General features: G+C 39.7%; 1 protein-coding gene across 1 annotated transcript in view; it reads left to right on the top strand.

Moving 5' to 3' along the window:
- Stip1 (Stress-induced phosphoprotein 1) overlaps positions 1–18,038 on the top strand; it is a 101,751-nt gene that overhangs the window by 75,819 nt on the left and 7,894 nt on the right. Inside the window, exons 9-10 of the mRNA XM_053794988.2 lie at positions 1,740–1,820; positions 5,839–6,097. Of these exons, the coding sequence (XP_053650963.1) occupies positions 1,740–1,820; positions 5,839–6,097 (340 nt within the window). The remainder of the gene's footprint in view (positions 1–1,739; positions 1,821–5,838; positions 6,098–18,038) is intronic.

The raw sequence follows: 18,038 nt of genomic DNA, 5'->3' as shown, positions 1-18,038 counted from the left end.
CCATTTCCTCATTCACTTGTGCATTCATTCCCTTGCTCATTTGTGCATGCATACCTTTGAGTTTCCAGAATTTTTCTACTGAAGCCTGCAGACTTGTCTGGTGCATGGCTGATTAATCATGCTGTTGCTGCTGGTAACCTGCTGACCCATATGTCCACCACAGCTTTGTTGATCTGGCATCTGGGAAGATATTTATCCAGTTTTCTCTTGAAGACTTATGCACTTGTTCCATCAGTTTGATATCTTCTGGTAAGGTGTTGAATAGTCTGGAACAAGGGATGTTGATGCAATGTCCTTATTGTGCCCACTGGACCCCTCCTTTTCACTGGGTTTATTTTGCACTTTCTCCCCTATCTCTTACTCATGTATGTTATGGCAGTGTGGGGATATGGAACAAAGACCCTCAGCAGCTTTTCAGGTATGTGCAGTGGAGCCTTGGTGTTCGAACTTAATTGGGTCCTAGATGGTGTTTGAACTGCGAAAAGTTCAATGTCCAAAATAGTGTTTCCCAAGCTTTAATTATCAGCCTCACACACTGGAGGATGTTGAATTGCCTCTTCCTAAAATCTGATAGTTAGGTCAGAGGTCACTTCAAAGCACTTTTGAAACAGGGCTTTCATGTAAAGTTTTTTTTACAACTGAATTTTAAACAAGGCAGCACGTTCTGACTCCAGAAAAATGTTCAAAGACCTGGTCAGTAGTTTTTTTTTTTTTGAGGTTTGTTTGAGGTCCGGTACATTCTAACACAGGTTCCACTGTATTATGTATCTCTTCTCCATTCCAGTGAGTACATATTTGAATGTGTCTTTGGCTATGCTGAGGGTAAAGGAACTCTGTATTAGTTGTAGCTCTGATCTCTCTCCTGCTGTGAATTGGATCAACGCCTATCAATATTCTAAATGAGAGAGCACAAGTGATTTAAAAAGTGTTATCATTGGCACTATTTCCCTTGTTCTGAAAGTTCTCATTATCCACCCCATTAACTTCCTGGTTGTTGTGACATTTGTCAGTGTTCTTGAAAAAAAAAAAGGTCAGCCGACATAATTATTCCCTGGTCTTGTGTGTTCCTTTTGTTCTATTTGATGATCCTCTTGAGTTTTGTGTACAGTTTTCCTGTTGATTTTTTCGTTCTTTCCATATCTAAGCAGCTGGAACTTATTATTCAATGTCATGTTCTTCACTGCCTTCTAGAAACCCCTGCTCATATCTTCCTGCAATTTTTCAGTGTCTTTTATTGAAGTGACTTTCTTTCTTATTTTAGTGTCATCTGTAAATGATACAAAACTGTAATGGGGGCTTTTGTCTGCCTTCTATGAGGATAAGAAACAGCAGAGGAGCCAGAACAGTAGCATAAGAATACTAAACTATTTACCTTGCTAATGCTAGATTTTGTTATTTACTGCTACTTTGTTCAGTGTTAGAAACTTAAAAATCGATCTACCTACCTTCCCCATTATGCCTGTGGCTCTCATTTTGTGTGCAAGCACCGTATGATATCATCTGGCAAATACCTTTGCAGAAATCTATGTACTTCACATCTACGCTTTGGTTTTCTCCAAATGCCTCTGTAGTTCAGTAATAGTGGTTTAGCAGTTGTGACAGGCATGACTTTCCAGTACCAAAATCATGTTACTAACCATGTTGGGTCAAACAGCTCTAGTTTTTTGTAAATTATACAACCTTATGAATTTAAAGTAATATATCAATTTTTTAAGAGTTATTTTTGTATACATTCACAGGACTATGGCAAGGCAAGGACCTATTATGAAAAGTCTTTATCAGAGCACCGCACACCTGAAACTAAAGAGCTTTTGAGTAAGGTAAGAAATATTTACACTGTTGCTTTTAATGGTTTGGAAAATCCATATACAGTGGATTAGGGAGTGACGTGGCAAGTGTTGCATATGTAATTTTATGAAGGTGAGGTGCAAGTGTGTGTTGAAAATTAATATTTTTCAGTAAACTTGTATCTCACACTGGGATATCCATGTATCATTGTGGTTGTCAAGCACATTGAATTGATGAGGTAAGATCAGTGGAGGAATTTATGAAGAAGCAGGTTAAAAAGTATTAAGGAAAAGAGGGTGAAAGTAAGTAGAAGTAAGCCGTAAATGATAAACCTTTCATTCTCACATAAGGGTATGCCACTTGCTTAGAACTCCCTATTAATCATAGTGCCCTCAGATATGCTGTGAGTGGTAAAATTTGGCCTAGACATGAGGGAATGGTTCTGTACAATGAGTGTGGAGTGCATGCATAAATCAAATCTGAAATCTAATGTTTAGGTTAAAGTAACAAATTTGAGGTGTTTTCTAGAATGGTTTACATTATTAATTTTTTGGCTGTTTCTTGGTGTCTGTTGATAGTTTGGTGAAATGGAGGTGATTTTAGTTGATTTCAGATTGGAAGTTGCCTGAAATAAGTCTTTAAATAGCAGAAATATAGACTTTTGATCTTATCTCTGAGAAAAGGTAGGGCCTTTCACCCCTTGTCTGTTTTATGTCTTTCTAAGAGGTCTGCTTCAATTATTGTGAGGACCTAAACTATGACCAGTCATGTTATTAGCTGAGAAATAAGTAAAACTTCAATATTTTTGTGATGTATTCAAAATGGATGGCAACTGTGATATAGGATGGGCCTGGGAATGTGATTAATGAACAGAGGAAACTGTAGTGTAAAACACCCTTCTGGCAAGACAGTGATGGAGTGAATGATGGTGAAAGTTTTTCTTTTTCAGGCCACCCTGCCTTGGTGGGAATCGGCCAGTGTGTTAATAAAAATAATAAAAAGGAAAGGTTTTAGTAGCTAGATTGCCTACAGTGTTTTATCTTGGACTGTTTTTATATTGGAATTTGTTGAATTCTTTAAAAAAAAAATTATAAGGTAGTTCTGATAGGCAAATGAGCAATTTCTTGTGCTCTATTTATAGAACAGAAGGCATACTAGTGAAATTGCCAGGAATTGGAATGGACTGAGCAATGGAATTTGCCTAAAATAGGCCTCAAAATAGGTGAAATCACAATTACTTAAAGTTCTCTCTAACCTCCACCTTTGTGACTGCATAATTCCAGAATTTTTGTGTTAAATTTTGTATTGTCTAAATTCCTCGAGGAAAGTTTCTTTACAATTTTAGAAGAAAAAAATTTTAAATTGCATCATTGACAGGACTGTTTTAGGTCACAAAGTGACAGGGTTAAATACCAGAATGCAGGACCCACAAGCTCTATTAGGACATTTTGGTTGCCAGGGATTTATCAGTCCATTAGAGAGAGAGAAAATACAGTACCGTACTCTAGGTTCAAGGTCATGTGTTGCATATTGGGGCAGGGACACCAGGATGAGCCTGGTAAGTCTTTGCAGCCCAGAAACAGCCAGCACTTTTTTTTTTTTCTTCCTAATCAGATGATCGTGGACCCTCGACCAATGGCTTTAATCCGTTCCAGAGAGCTAGCCTTTGGTTGAATTAGCCAGTAGTCGAATTAATTTTCCCCATAAAAAAATTATTTTTTTCTACATGAAATATACATTTCCCTAAACAGAAAACAATGAGACATGCCCAATACATACATAAATAAATTCTAAAATGACACTTACCTTTATTGAAGAGTATTGTTAAGTGATGAGACACTGTTTTTCTTGAACACACTGGGATTTTCAGTGATACATGAGTAAAGGCTTCACTTTGCAATCCCCACTAGCATTACAACAAAACATGAGAGTTACCCTGTCTTTCATAGGCTTGTGTCCTGGGAGTGCCTTTTCCTCCTGAGTAATGAGTAATGTAGGTCCTGTTTGGCATTTTCTTCCAGAACAGGCCTGTTTCGTCACAATTAAACACTTGTTGGGGTTGGAATTTTTCAGCTTCGCCATGCCTTATCACCGTGTATGCCATTACGATTCTTAAATCTCTCAAACCCAACCTTTGCTGGCCTTAAATTCACCAATATGAGCACTAGTTCCAGGCATTTTTTCCTGTTCACCTGGGTGTTAGTCGACTTGTGTGGGTCGCATCCTGGGGGACAACATTAAGGACCCCAATAGAAATAAGTTAGTCCTCGATGACGCACTGACTTTCTTGACTTATCCTGGGTAGCTAACCCTCTGGGGTTAATTGTTTCTCGGTATTCTCGATCAGCCACACCAACAACAGTCTCTCCACACCGTGGTGCAGCAGCAGCTGACCATGGCACAATAGTATTTCTTGCCCTTTTTACCATAGGGTTAGCACTAGAAACTTTCTTGGGGCCCATGGTGGCTTATTTAGCGGTTACAAGCACTAAAAAAAACTGAATAATACAAAATATATCGCAGGTACTCGTGGAATCGACCGAAACGGCTTGTAAACATTGCACACTGAGTCTTGGAGTGGCTGGGCCCGCTCAGGCCGCATGGGCACGTTCAGGACGAAAGCCATTAGATGAGTTTTTCGCCATTGGTAGAGCCAATATTTTTACGCCAAAGAGCACAGTTAGATGAATTTGGCGTTTGCTGATGCCGCCGTTGGTCAGGGGTCCACTGTAAATCTGACATGCAAGCCAGTGTTGTGCCAGGCCTTTAAATTAAAGTAATTAAATCCTCCAGAACTAAACAAACACTTGAGGGTTTTCCTTCCTATTGTTTTACTGTATGATATTGTTTCTCCCTTATCTGGGCAATAACGCATCTTTTCTTATTTTCCGTTTAATCTCCACATTGTTACTTTTCCATCTGTAGTGATCTCTTTAGTTTTCAGGAGGACATGAGCTGGTTTACTAACTGCACAAGCTCTTATCCTTATTGAATGAATTGCACTCTCAGGCCCTGGATTTGCACTCTAGAAAGGCGTAGAATTAGGGGGGGATATGATTGTGGTGTATAAATGGAAGACAGGAATAAATAAAGGGGATGTAAATAGCATGCTAAAAATATCTAGCCTAGACAGGACTCTCAGCAATGGCTTTAAGCTGGAAAAATTCAGATTCAGGAAGGATATAGGGAAGCACTGGTTTGGCAATAGTTATCGATGAGTGGAACAAACTCCAGAGTACAGTTATAGAGGCTAAAACATTGTGTAGTTTAAAAAAAGGTTACATAAATACATAAGTGGGTGTGAGCTTGACCTGACTAGCTTGTGCTACTAGGTCAGATGTCGTGCTCCTTCCTTTGGTGAATGTGACCTGACCTGACTAGGTTGGGGCATTGGCTTAAGCCGGTAGGAGACTTGAACCTGCCTCGCATGGGCCAGTAGGCTTGCTGCAGTGTTCCTTCTTTCTTATGTTCTTATAAAGGCACAGGCCATCTGCATCACACATGTACTGTCTTTAAGCATAACTTTTATTTTCCAAAACTTGAATAGTTTTACACTTATAGCAGTGGCCTTGCCATAGGTGCAGAAGGTAAATACACAGTACAAGATGTTTGCATACAATACATACAAGATGTTTGTATTATTTTCTAAGCTCCGTCATGATAGATTGGTCACTTTTCCACTCAGCATGGACTTGGGTATGATTCAATTGTGATTTATTAAAGTTTGATCCCTGGATGTGCAATATGAGATTTTTCTGTATTTGATAAGTAAAAATGAAACACACACTTGGATTAAAACGGTGTTTGGTGTTTATGCACTCAAAGGTTGCCTGAATTCATTTATAAAAAGTAAATTTTTATGTAGTATTGATGAAAATTTATATGTAACACACACAAATAATATACTAGGTGAATTAGTTTCTTCTTTCGGGTCATCCTGCCTCAGTAGGAAATAACCGATGTGTTAAAAATTGAATCGGTGTTAGTTAACCAATTATTAATGAATTTTCATAATGAAATTTGCCTTGCATGTTGATGTCTCCATTTCAGTTAGAAAAGGTAATAAAAGAGCAAGAGCGGTTGGCTTACATTGATCCTGCAAAGGCAGAAGAGGAAAAGACAAAAGGGAACGAGTGCTTCAGGAAGGGTGACTACCCTTCAGCAATTAAACATTATTCTGAGGCCATTCGGCGTAATCCAGAAGATGCTAAACTATACAGCAATAGAGCTGCTTGTTACACCAAACTGGCAGAGTTTAACCTGGGACTTAAGGACTGCGATGAGTGCATCAGACTGCAGCCAGACTTTGGTAACTATTTGTTTAATAGTGTTAGTACTAACAGTTTTTTAATATTAATTTATTGTCTAGGGTGCAGGGAACCCTGAATCATCATGGGTTCTTCATATACAGTATTAGTGTCATTTTCAGAAATCCTTCAGCTTTTTCACCTGGGATTGCATTTTCTTTTTCTGTGTATGGCAGTAGGGAAATTTGGGTTCCAACTATTTCTTAGTTACTGCAATATTTTTCTTTTAATTTACTTTTTCTGCATATTATTGCTTTCTGCCTCTTTCTTTACCCATGGATACTATTTTATGGTTCTGCTTATGTCTGTTTTCTGGTGTAATATAGGCTTTGGTGTCCTTGCACTATTTGTACCAGAGTCTGCCACTGTATTGTTATTTGCAAACATAAGTTCACTATATCTGTTCAGGAGGGCCCTGCTTTACTGTAGTCAGGTGAGTTGAAGCAGGAGGAGGCGGGATCACAGTGGAACCCTCCACTAATGTAAGTAGATCTTCGTCCAAAAGTTGTACAAGTGTTGCAGAATTTCTTGTATCAAGATCCCATGATGTTGCAGTGTCTGACAGATGTGATGAATGGTTTTGAAAACTGACAAGTTGAAGATTGACACACACTAGTGGATGGTTCCACTATGATCCCGACTCCTCCTGTTTCGACTCGCCTGACTACAGTATGTAAGCCACTTCTCTGGCCCTATGCTGTACTTTCTACAAGAGTGATGGACTGAACACATCAATTCCAGGCTCAGGGAGATTACTTCAAACTCATTCTCTCCTTACACTTTTCTGCTCTGTATTGGACTGATGAAGCCACTGTGTGGCAAAACGTTTCTTCAATAAAGATTCCCATGTGTTACACAAGTGTCTCAAACTTCAAAAATATTTTGAGTAATGAGTGTACTGTATGTTTTTTTTTTTTTTCCTCCATATTGTTAACTTCCAGGCAGAACTCTCAGGCTGCATTCTCCAGTACTTAATTTCATCACCGTACTTAAGTGACCTTAGGTGGTCACTTGTTGACTTCCTGTAGATTTTCAAGAATTTTTTTCTAATGTTCTTTGATACATTCATCCATATGTGGTCAGTGGTCAGTCGTTACGTGAGGTCACAGACCCTGAGCTGCTTTGGGGATTAGCGTGGACGGTTACAAAGCATGGCTTGCTTCTGCAGTGTTTTAAAAATTGAGGTTGGAGAGTTGAAGGAGGAGGTCTTGCTTCTCCAGGAGGAGATTAGGAGGCTGAAGGTCCACCTCAATGGGTCTGGGAGAGAGTGTGAGGTGGCTGGAATTGTGGGGAATGAGGCTTCTAGCAGTGAGGTGCAGTCTGTCTGTTTCTGTGAGGAGGCTGTAGGTGGGGAGGTAGCAACGGCTACCAGCAGTGAGGTGCAGTCCAGCACCTGCTACAAGTGGCGAGTGGAGAATCAGAATAAGGAAAGTTAAGAGTGAAGATCTGAAGGTAGGAAATTGCTTCTCTGTTCTTCAGGATGAATGTACTTCAGTGGCCAGTGAAGGTAAGGGTACTACTGCCCCTGCTAACAGAGGTAAGCGTATTCTTGTGGTTGGTGACTCTCAGGTAAGATATATTGACCGTGCTTTTTTGTAATAGGAATAAGAAGATGAGAGATAGTGTGCTTCCCTGGAGCTGGTGTTGGGGACATAGTTAACAGGCTGGATAATATCATGTCAGGTAATGGGAACAAGCCCATTATTTGTCTCAGTGCTGGTGGAAATGATATTGGGAAGGGTAGGAGAGAAGAGCTGCTAGGTAAGTACAGGTCAGCTATAGATTTCATTAAGTCTAAGGGAGGGGTCCCAATCATATGTAGCATCTTGCCTAGAAGGGGAGTAGGAAATGAATGGTTGTCTAGGGCAATTGGTGTAAATTGCTGGCTAGACAGATACTGCAAGGAACTTGCAATCCCATTCATTGACAACTGGAACAACTTTTATGGCAAACATGATATGTATGCAAGGGATGGGGTACATCTCTCTGGGGCTGGGGTGGTAGCACTTGCAAACTCAATTGAGAAGGCCATTGGTGAAATGCCTATGATTTTAAACTGATAGAAGATAGAGGTATGGGTGTGTGTGGGAAACAAGCAGGTTGCAACACTAGGGTTGGAATCAGTAAATGTATAAAGGCATTCAGCATGAAGTTATAAATAAAGACAATAGATCAGGTCAGCAAACAAAGGGGGACAGCAGAGGACAGCAAGGGACTAGCTCCCTTAAGGTTTACTATACTAATAGCAGGAGTGTAAGAAATAAGATAGATGAGCTAAGATTAATTGCAAGTGCAGGAAACATAGATATTATTGCTATAACAGAGACCTGGCTCAATCTGAAAGATAGAGAGATGCCCTCTGAATGTCACATACAAGGCTATAAATTATTCCACACTGACAGGGTCAGCAGGAAGGGTGGTGGAGTAGCGATGTATGTCAGAGACAATTTAAATTGTTGTGTTAGACAAGATATAGAAGTAGAAGCGTCAGCCACTGAATCTGTTTGGTTACAGCTTCTCGAGGGTCGAGAAAAACTAATTTTGGGTGTGATTTACAGGGCCCCAAATCTTGAAAGGGAGTGCAGTAAACTTCTATGGGACGAAATTCGTAAGGCATCTACATACGAAAATGTTGTGCTAATGGGAGATTTCAACTATAGACAGATTGACTGGAGCAATTTGACAGGAAATTTAGAGTCAGGTGACTTTCTTGATACGATCCAGGATTGTTTTTTAAAACAGTTTGTGACAGAGCCAACTAGAGGAAATAACCTCCTTGACTTGGTTCTTGCCAGTAGGGAAACACTAATTAATAATCTTGAGGTTAATGATGAGCTTGGGGAAAGTGATCACAAATCACTCAGTTTTAATATATCATGGAATTCCCCTAATAATGGCAATCAAGTCTCCGTCCCTGACTTTCGCTTGGCTGATTTCATAGGACTGAAAAATTACTTAGGTGGGCTGAACTGGAATGACCTGACTAAGGGTCAGGTAGGTGGTGATGGTTGCCGATATGATGCTTTCCAGGGCATAGTTCTAGCTGCTCAGTCAAATTATGTTCCAAATAGAGAAATCAGATCAAACAAAAATGATCCTAAATGGATGAACAATAGATTAAAATATCTGATTGGTCAAAAGAGAGGTATATATAGGCAAATCAAAAGAGGAGAGGGGCAATTAAGAAATTGATATATTCAGTTAAAGAGAGAAATAAAAAAGGGAATTAGAAAAGCAAAAAGAGATTATGAGGTTAAAGTTGCAAGAGAATCGAAGACTAACCCAAAAGGATTCTTTCAGGTATACAGAAGTAAGATCAGGGACAAGATAGGCCCACTCAAAAGTTCCTCGTCTCAGCTCACTGACAGTGATAAGGAAATGTGTAGAATTTTTAACACATACTTCCTCTCAGTTTTTACACATGAGGATACCAGCGATATTCCAGTAATGATAAATTATGTAGAACAGGACGATAATAAACTGTGCACGATTAGGGTCACAAGTGACATGGTCCTTAGGCAAATAGATAAATTAAAACCTAACAAATCCCCAGGCCCTGATGAACTGTATGCAAGGGTTCTAAAGGAATGTAAAGAGGAGCTCAGCACATCTTTGGCTAATCTTTTCAACATATCACTACAAACTGGCATGGTGCCAGATAAGTGGAAAATGGCAAATGTGATACCTATTTTCAAAACAGGTGACAGGTCCTTAGCTTCGAACTATAGACCAATAAGCCTAACCTCCATAGTGGGAAAATTTATGGAATCAATAATTGCCAAGGCAGTTCGTAGCCACCTTGAAAAGCATAAATTAATCAACGAATCTCAGCATGGTTTTACAAAGGGGTGTTCCTGCCTTACGAATTTATTAACTTTTTTCACTAAGGTATTTGAGGAGGTAGATCATGGTAATGAATATGATATTGTGTATATGGACTTCAGTAAGGCTTTTGACAGGGTCCCACATCAGAGACTATTGAGGAAAATTAAGGCACATGGAATAGGAGGAGAAATTTTTTCCTGGATAGAGGCATGGTTGACAAATAGGCAGCAGAGAGTTTGCATAAATGGGGAGAAATCAGAGTGGGGAAGCGTCACGAGCGGTGTTCCACAGGGGTCAGTGTTGGGCCCCCTGCTGTTCACAATCTACATAAACGACATAGATGAGGGCATAAAGAGCGACATCGGCAAGTTTGCCGATGACACCAAAATAGGCCGTCGAATTCATTCTGACGAGGACATTCGAGCACTCCAGGAAGATTTGAATAGACTGATGCAGTGGTCAGAGAAGTGGCAGATGCAGTTTAATATAGACAAATGCAAAGTTCTAAATGTTGGACAGGACAATAACCATGCCACATATAAACTAAATAATGTAGATCTTAATATTACGGATTGCGAAAAAGATTTAGGAGTTCTGGTTAGCAGTAATCTGAAACCAAGACAACAGTGCATAAGTGTTCGCAATAAAGCTAATAGAATCCTTGGCTTCATATCAAGAAGCATAAATAATAGGAGTCCTCAGGTTGTTCTTCAACTCTATACATCCTTGGTTAGGCCTCATTTAGATTATGCTGCACAGTTTTGGTCACCGTATTACAGGATGGATATAAATTCTCTGGAAAATGTACAAAGGAGGATGACAAAGTTGATCCCATGTATCAGAAACCTTCCCTACGAGGATAGACTAAGGGCCCTGAATCTGCACTCTCTAGAAAGACATAGAATTAGGGGGGATATGATTGAGGTGTATAAATGGAAGACAGGAATAAATAAAGGGGATGTAAATAGTGTGCTGAAAATATCTAGCCTAGACAGGACTCGCAGCAATGGTTTTAAGTTGGAAAAATTCAGATTCAGGAAGGATATAGGAAAGTACTGGTTTGGTAATAGAGTTGTGGATGAGTGGAACAAACTCCCGAGTACAGTTATAGAGGCCAGAACGTTGTGTAGCTTTAAAAATAGGTTGGATAAATACATGAGTGGATGTGGGTGGGTGTGAGTTGGACCTGATAGCTTGTGCTACCAGGTCGGTTGCCGTGTTCCTCCCTTAAGTCAATGTGACCTGACCTGACTAGGTTGGGTGCATTGGCTTAAGCCGGTAGGAGACTTGGACCTGCCTCGCATGGGCCAGTAGGCCTTCTGCAGTGTTCCTTCGTTCTTATGTTCTTATATTGGCTCTTATTCTCACTAGAACTGCCTTTGCCATTCAGGTATTGTGTACAAGAACTAAAGACTTGCTTACCAGGATACCCCAAGGATATGTTTAAAAGACAGTATTCAAAATAAACCTTGGTTAGTAGGTTGGTAGACAGCAACCGCCCAGAGAGGTACTACCGCCCTGCCAAGTGAGTGTAAAACGAAAGCCTGTAATTGTTTTACATGATGGTAGGATTGCTGGTGTCTTTTTTCTGTCTCATAAACATGCAAGATTTCAGGTACATCTTGGTACTTCTACTTACACTTAGGTCACACTACACATACATGTACAAGCATATATATACATACCCTTCTGGGTTTTCTATTTTCTTTCTAGTTCTTGTTTATTTCCTCTTGTCTCCATGGGGAAGTGGAACAGAATTCTTCCTCCGAAAGCCATGCGGGTCGTAAGAGGCAACTAAAATGCCGGGAGCAAGGGGCTGGTAACCCCTTCTCCTGTATAAATTACTAAATTTAAAAAGAGAAACTTTCGTTTTGCTTTTTGGGCCACCCTGCCTCGGTAGGATACGAACGGTTTGTTGAAAAAAAAAAATCAAAATAAAGTTGCTAGTAAAGGCAAAGCAATTGTTCAACAGAGAGAGATAGTAGAGGGCAACAAGTAACTAGCTCCCTTAACATTTACTATACAAATAGTAGGCATCTAAGAAATAAGATAGATGAGCTAAGATTACTTGCAAGTGCAGGTAATGTAGATATTATTGTTATAACGGAGACCTGGTTCAGCTTGAAAGATAGAGAAATGCCTTCTGAATGCAACATATAGGGTTATAAACTATTCCACACCGATGGGGTCAACAGGAAGGGTGGAGGAGTGGTGCTGTATGTCAGAGATAATTTAAATCTTGTTAGACAAGATATAAGTTTAGAAACATCGAACACAGAATCTGTTTGGCTACAGTTTCTCGAGGGTCATGAAAAAATTAATTTTTGGTGTGATTTATAGGCCCCCAAACATTGATAGGGAGTGCAATAAGCTGCTTTGGGATGAAATTCATAAAGCATCTAGATATGAAAATGTTGTGTTAATGGGAGATTTTAACTTCAGACAAATTGATTGGTACAATGTGACAGGAAATCTTGAGTCTAGTGACTTTCTTCATACTATTCAGGATTGCTTTTTAGAACAGTTTGTGACAGAACCAACTAGAGGAAACAACCTGCTTGACTTGGTTCTTGCCAACAAAGAATCACTAATTAATAATCTTGAGGTTAATGATGAGCTTGGAGAAAGCGATCAAAAATCACTTAGTTTCAATATATCGTGGAATTACCCAGATTACTGCAATCAAGTCTCTGTCCCAGACTTCCCTTTGGCTGACTTCATGGAACTGAGAAATTACCTGGGTGGCCTAAATTGGGTTGACCTGACTGGGCCCAAGGGGGTGGTGTTGGTTGCCAATGACATATTTCATAGCATAGTTCTAGCTGCCCAGACAACTTTTGTTCCGAGTAGGGAAATTAGATCTAACAAGAATGATCCCAAATGGATAAACAACAGATTAAATCATCTCATTGATCAAAAGGGAGGCATATGTAGGTGTATCAAAAGAGGGGATGGGCAGTTAAGAAATCAGTATATTAAATTAAAGAGAGAGAAAAAAGGAACCAGAAAAGTGAAAAGGGATTATGAGGCTAAGGTCGCAAGGGATTCAAAGACTAACCCAAAAGGGTTCTTTCAGGTATACAGAAGTAAGATTAGGGACAAGATAGGCCCACTTAAGACTAACTTAGGTGAGATCACTGACAGTGATAAGGAAATATGTGAACTTTTCAACACTTACTTTCTCTGTTTTTACTTAGGAAGATACAGTGGACCCCCGGTTCGCGAAGTCATTGGTATCCAATAAATCCGGTATCCGAAGCATTATATTGCAAAAAATTTGCCTTGGTTCCTGTTACAAAACCCGGTACGCGATACGATTCGTACGAGACGTGTCCACGTGTGGCCTGAACTGCCCCGTGTGTGCCAGTGTTTACAAGCCACCCAGTGTGCGCGCATCTAAGGATACATTTGGTACATTCCATATTATCACTGTTTTTGGTGCTTGTTTCTGCAAAATAAGTCACCATGGGCCCAAAGAAAGCTTCTAGTGCCAACCCATCGAGACCAAGGGTGCTAATGACTATTGAAATAAAGAAAGAGATAATTGCAAAGTATGAAAGTGGAGTGCGTGTGTCGGACCTGGCCAAGTTGTATAGTAAATCCCAATCAACCATCTCTACTATAGTGAGCAGGAAAACGGCAATCAAGGAAGCTGTTCTTGCAAAAGGTGCAACTATGATTACAAAACAGTGATCGCAAGTGTTAGAAAATGTTGAGAGACTGTTATTGGTGTGGATAAATGAAAAATAGATAGCAGGAGATAGCATCTCTCAAGCGATCATTTGTGAAAAGGCTAGGCTGTTGCATGAGGATTTAATTAGAAAAATGCCTGCAACTAGTGGTGATGTGAGTGAATTTAAGGACAGCAAAGGTTGGTTTGAAAGATTTAAGATTCGTAGTGGCATACATAGTGTGATTAGGCATGGTGAGGCTGCCAGTTCAGACCAAAAAGCAGCTGAAAAATATGTGCATGAATTCAAGGAGTACATAGAGGCTGAAGGATTGAAACCTGAACAAGTGTTTAATTGTGGAAGAAATTGCCAAGCAGGACTTACATTAAAGGTAAGTGTCAATTATTGTTATTGTAATTATTCTATTGCATTAAACTTAATATTTCATGTGGTAAAAGTTTTTTTTTCATACTTTTGGGTGTCTTGCACGGATTAATTTGATTTCCATTATTTCTTATGGGGAAAATTGATTTGCTTTCCGATAATTTTGCTTTACGATGAGCTCTCGGGAACGGATTAATAACGTGAACCGGGGGTCCACTGTACTAGCAAAATTCCAGAAATAATAAATTATGTAGAATAAGACAATAATAAACTATGCACGATTGGGGTAACTAGTGACATGGTCCTCAGACAAAGAGATATTAAAACCTAACAAATTCCCAGGCCCTGATGAACTGTTTGCAAGGGTTTTAGAGGAATGTAAAGAGGAACTTAGCATATCTTTGGCTAATCTTTTCAATATATCACTACTAACTGGCATAGTGCCAGACAAGTAGATAGTGGCAAATGTAATACTGTACCTATTTACAAGGCAGGTGATAGGTCCTTAAAATTGAACTATAGACCAATAAGCCTTGCCTGTACAGTGGGAAAGTTTATGGAATCAATAATTGCCGAGGCAATTTTTAGCCATCCTGAAAGCCATAGACTGATTAATGAATCTCGGCAGTTTTACAAAAGGGCGTTCCTGTCTTAAGAATTTACTAACTTTTTTCACTAAGGTATTTGAGGAAGTAGATCATAGTATTGAATATGATATTGTGTATATGGACTTAAGTAAGGTTTTCAATAGTTTTTCACATCAAAGGTTATTGAAGAAACTTAAGGCACACGGAATAGGAGAAATTTTTTCCTGGGTAGAGGCATGGTTGACAAATAGGCACCAGAAAGTTTGCATAAATGGGGAGAAATCAGAATGGGAGCACATCACATGCAGTGTTCCACAGGGGTTAGTGTTGGGCCCTTTGTTCACAATTTACATAAACGACATGGATGAGGGAATAAACAGCAACATAAGCAGGTAGTAGGTTGGTAGACAGCAACCACCCAGGGAAGTACTACCGTCCTGCCAGATGACTGGGGAAACAAAAACCTGTAACTGTTTTGCATGATGGTAGGATTGCTGGTTTCTTTTTCTGTCTCATAAACACGCTAAGATAACAGGGATATCTTGCTACTCCTACTTACACTTTGGTCACACTTCACAGACACGCACATGCATATATATATATATACATACATCTAGGTTTTTCTCCTTTTTCTAAATAGCTCTTGTTCTTTTTTATTTCTTCTATTGTCCATGGGGAAGTGGAAAAGAATCTTTCCTCCGTAAGCCATGCGTGTCGTATGAGGCGACTAAAATGCCGGGAGCAATGGGCTAGTAACCCCTTCTCCTGTATACAATTACTAAAAAAGAGAAGAAGAAAAACTTTATAAAACTGGGTTGCTTAAATGTGCGTGGATGTAGTGCGGATGACAAGAAACAGATGATTGCTGATGTTATGAATGAAAAGAAGTTGGATGTCCAGGCCCTAAGCGAAACAAAGCTGAAGGGGGTAGGAGAGTTTCAGTGGGGGGAAATAAATGGGATTAAATCTGGAGTATCTGAGAGAGTTAGAGGAAAGGAAGGGGTAGCAGTAATGTTAAATGATCAGTTATGGAAGGAGAAAAGAGAATATGAATGTGTAAATTCAAGAATTATGTGGATTAAAGTAAAGGTTGGATGCGAGAAGTGGGTCATAATAAGCGTGTATGCACCTGGAGAAGAGAGGAATGCAGAGGAGAGAGAGAGATTTTGGGAGATGTTAAGTGAATGTATAGGAGCCTTTGAACCAAGTGAGAGAGTAATTGTGGTAGGGGACTTGAATGCTAAAGTAGGAGAAACTTTTAGAGAGGGTGTGGTAGGTAAGTTTGGGGTGCCAGGTGTAAATGATAATGGGAGCCCTTTGATTGAACTTTGTATAGAAAGGGGTTTAGTTATAGGTAATACATATTTTAAGAAAAAGAGGATAAATAAGTATACACGATATGATGTAGGGCGAAATGACAGTAGTTTGTTGGATTATGTATTGGTAGATAAAAGACTGTTGAGTAGACTTCAGGATGTACATGTTTATAGAGGGGCCACAGATATATCAGATCACTTTCTAGTTGTAGCTACACTGAGAGTAAAAGGTAGATGGGATACAAGGAGAATAGAAGCATCAGGGAAGAGAGAGGTGAAGGTTTATAAACTAAAAGAGGAGGCAGTTAGGGTAAGATATAAACAGCTATTGGAGGATAGATGGGCTAATGAGAGCATAGGCAATGGGGTCGAAGAGGTATGGGGTAGGTTTAAAAATGTAGTGTTAGAGTGTTCAGCAGAAGTTTGTGGTTACAGGAAAGTGGGTGCAGGAGGGAAGAGGAGCGATTGGTGGAATGATGATGTAAAGAGAGTAGTAAGGGAGAAAAAGTTAGCATATGAGAAGTTTTTACAAAGTAGAAGTGATGCAAGAAGGGAAGAGTATATGGAGAAAAAGAGAGAAGTTAAGAGAGTGGTGAAGCAATGTAAAACGAGAGCAAATGAGAGAGTGGGTGAGATGTTATCAACAAATTTTGTTGAAAATAAGAAAAAGTTTTGGAGTGAGATTAACAAGTTAAGAAAGCCTAGAGAACAAATGGATTTGTCAGTTAAAAATAGGAGAGGAGAGTTATTAAATGGAGAGTTAGAGGTATTGGGAAGATGGAAGGAATATTTTGAGGAATTGTTAAATGTTGATGAAGATAGGGAAGCTGTGATTTCGTGTATAGGGCAAGGAGGAATAACATCTTGTAGGAGTGAGGAAGAGCCAGTTGTGAGTGTGGGGGAAGTTCGTGAGGCAGTAGGTAAAATGAAAGGGGGTAAGGCAGCCGGGATTGATGGGATAAAGATAGAAATGTTAAAAGAAGGTGGGGATATAGTTTTGGAGTGGTTGGTGCAATTATTTAATAAATGTATGGAAGAGGGTAAGGTACCTAGGGATTGGCAGAGAGCATGCATAGTTCCTTTGTATAAAGGCAAAGGGGATAAAAGAGAGTGCAAAAATTATAGGGGGATAAGTCTCTTGAGTGTACCTGGTAAAGTGTATGGTAGAGTTATAATTGAAAGAATTAAGAGTAAGACGGAGAATAGGATAGCAGATGAACAAGGAGGCTTTAGGAAAGGTAGGGGGTGTGTGGACCAGGTGTTTACAGTGAAACATATAAGTGAACAGTATTTAGATAAGGCTAAAGAGGTCTTTGTGGCATTTATGGATTTGGAAAAGGCGTATGACAGGGTGGATAGGGGGGCAATGTGGCAGATGTTGCAAGTGTATGGTGTAGGAGGTAGGTTACTGAAAGCAGTGAAGAGTTTTTACGAGGATAGTGAGGCTCAAGTTAGAGTATGTAGGAAAGAGGGAAATTTTTTCCCAGTAAAAGTAGGCCTTAGACAAGGATGTGTGATGTCACCGTGGTTGTTTAATATATTTATAGATGGGGTTGTAAGAGAAGTAAATGCGAGGGTCTTGTCAAGAGGCGTGGAGTTAAAAGATAAAGAATCACACACAAAGTGGGAGTTGTCACAGCTGCTCTTTGCTGATGACACTGTGCTCTTGGGAGATTCTGAAGAGAAGTTGCAGAGATTGGTGGATGAATTTGGTAGGGTGTGCAAAAGAAGAAAATTAAAGGTGAATACAGGAAAGAGTAAGGTTATGAGGATAACAAAAAGATTAGGTGATGAAAGATTGAATATCAGATTGGAGGGAGAGAGTATGGAGGAGGTGAACGTATTCAGATATTTGGGAGTGGACGTGTCAGCGGATGGGTCTATGAAAGATGAGGTGAATCATAGAATTGATGAGGGAAAAAGAGTGAGTGGTGCACTTAGGAGTCTGTGGAGACAAAGAACTTTGTCCTTGGAGGCAAAGAGGGGAATGTATGAGAGTATAGTTTTACCAACGCTCTTATATGGGTGTGAAGCGTGGGTGATGAATGTTGCAGCGAGGAGAAGGCTGGAGGCAGTGGAGATGTCATGTCTGAGGGCAATGTGTGGTGTGAATATAATGCAGAGAATTCGTAGTTTGGAAGTTAGGAGGAGGTGCGGGAT

Source organism: Cherax quadricarinatus, chromosome 72, assembly GCF_038502225.1.
Source record: "Cherax quadricarinatus isolate ZL_2023a chromosome 72, ASM3850222v1, whole genome shotgun sequence".
In the NCBI taxonomy this organism is placed as follows: Eukaryota; Metazoa; Arthropoda; class Malacostraca; order Decapoda; family Parastacidae; genus Cherax; species Cherax quadricarinatus.
This window is presented reverse-complemented; position numbering and strand designations above follow the sequence as displayed.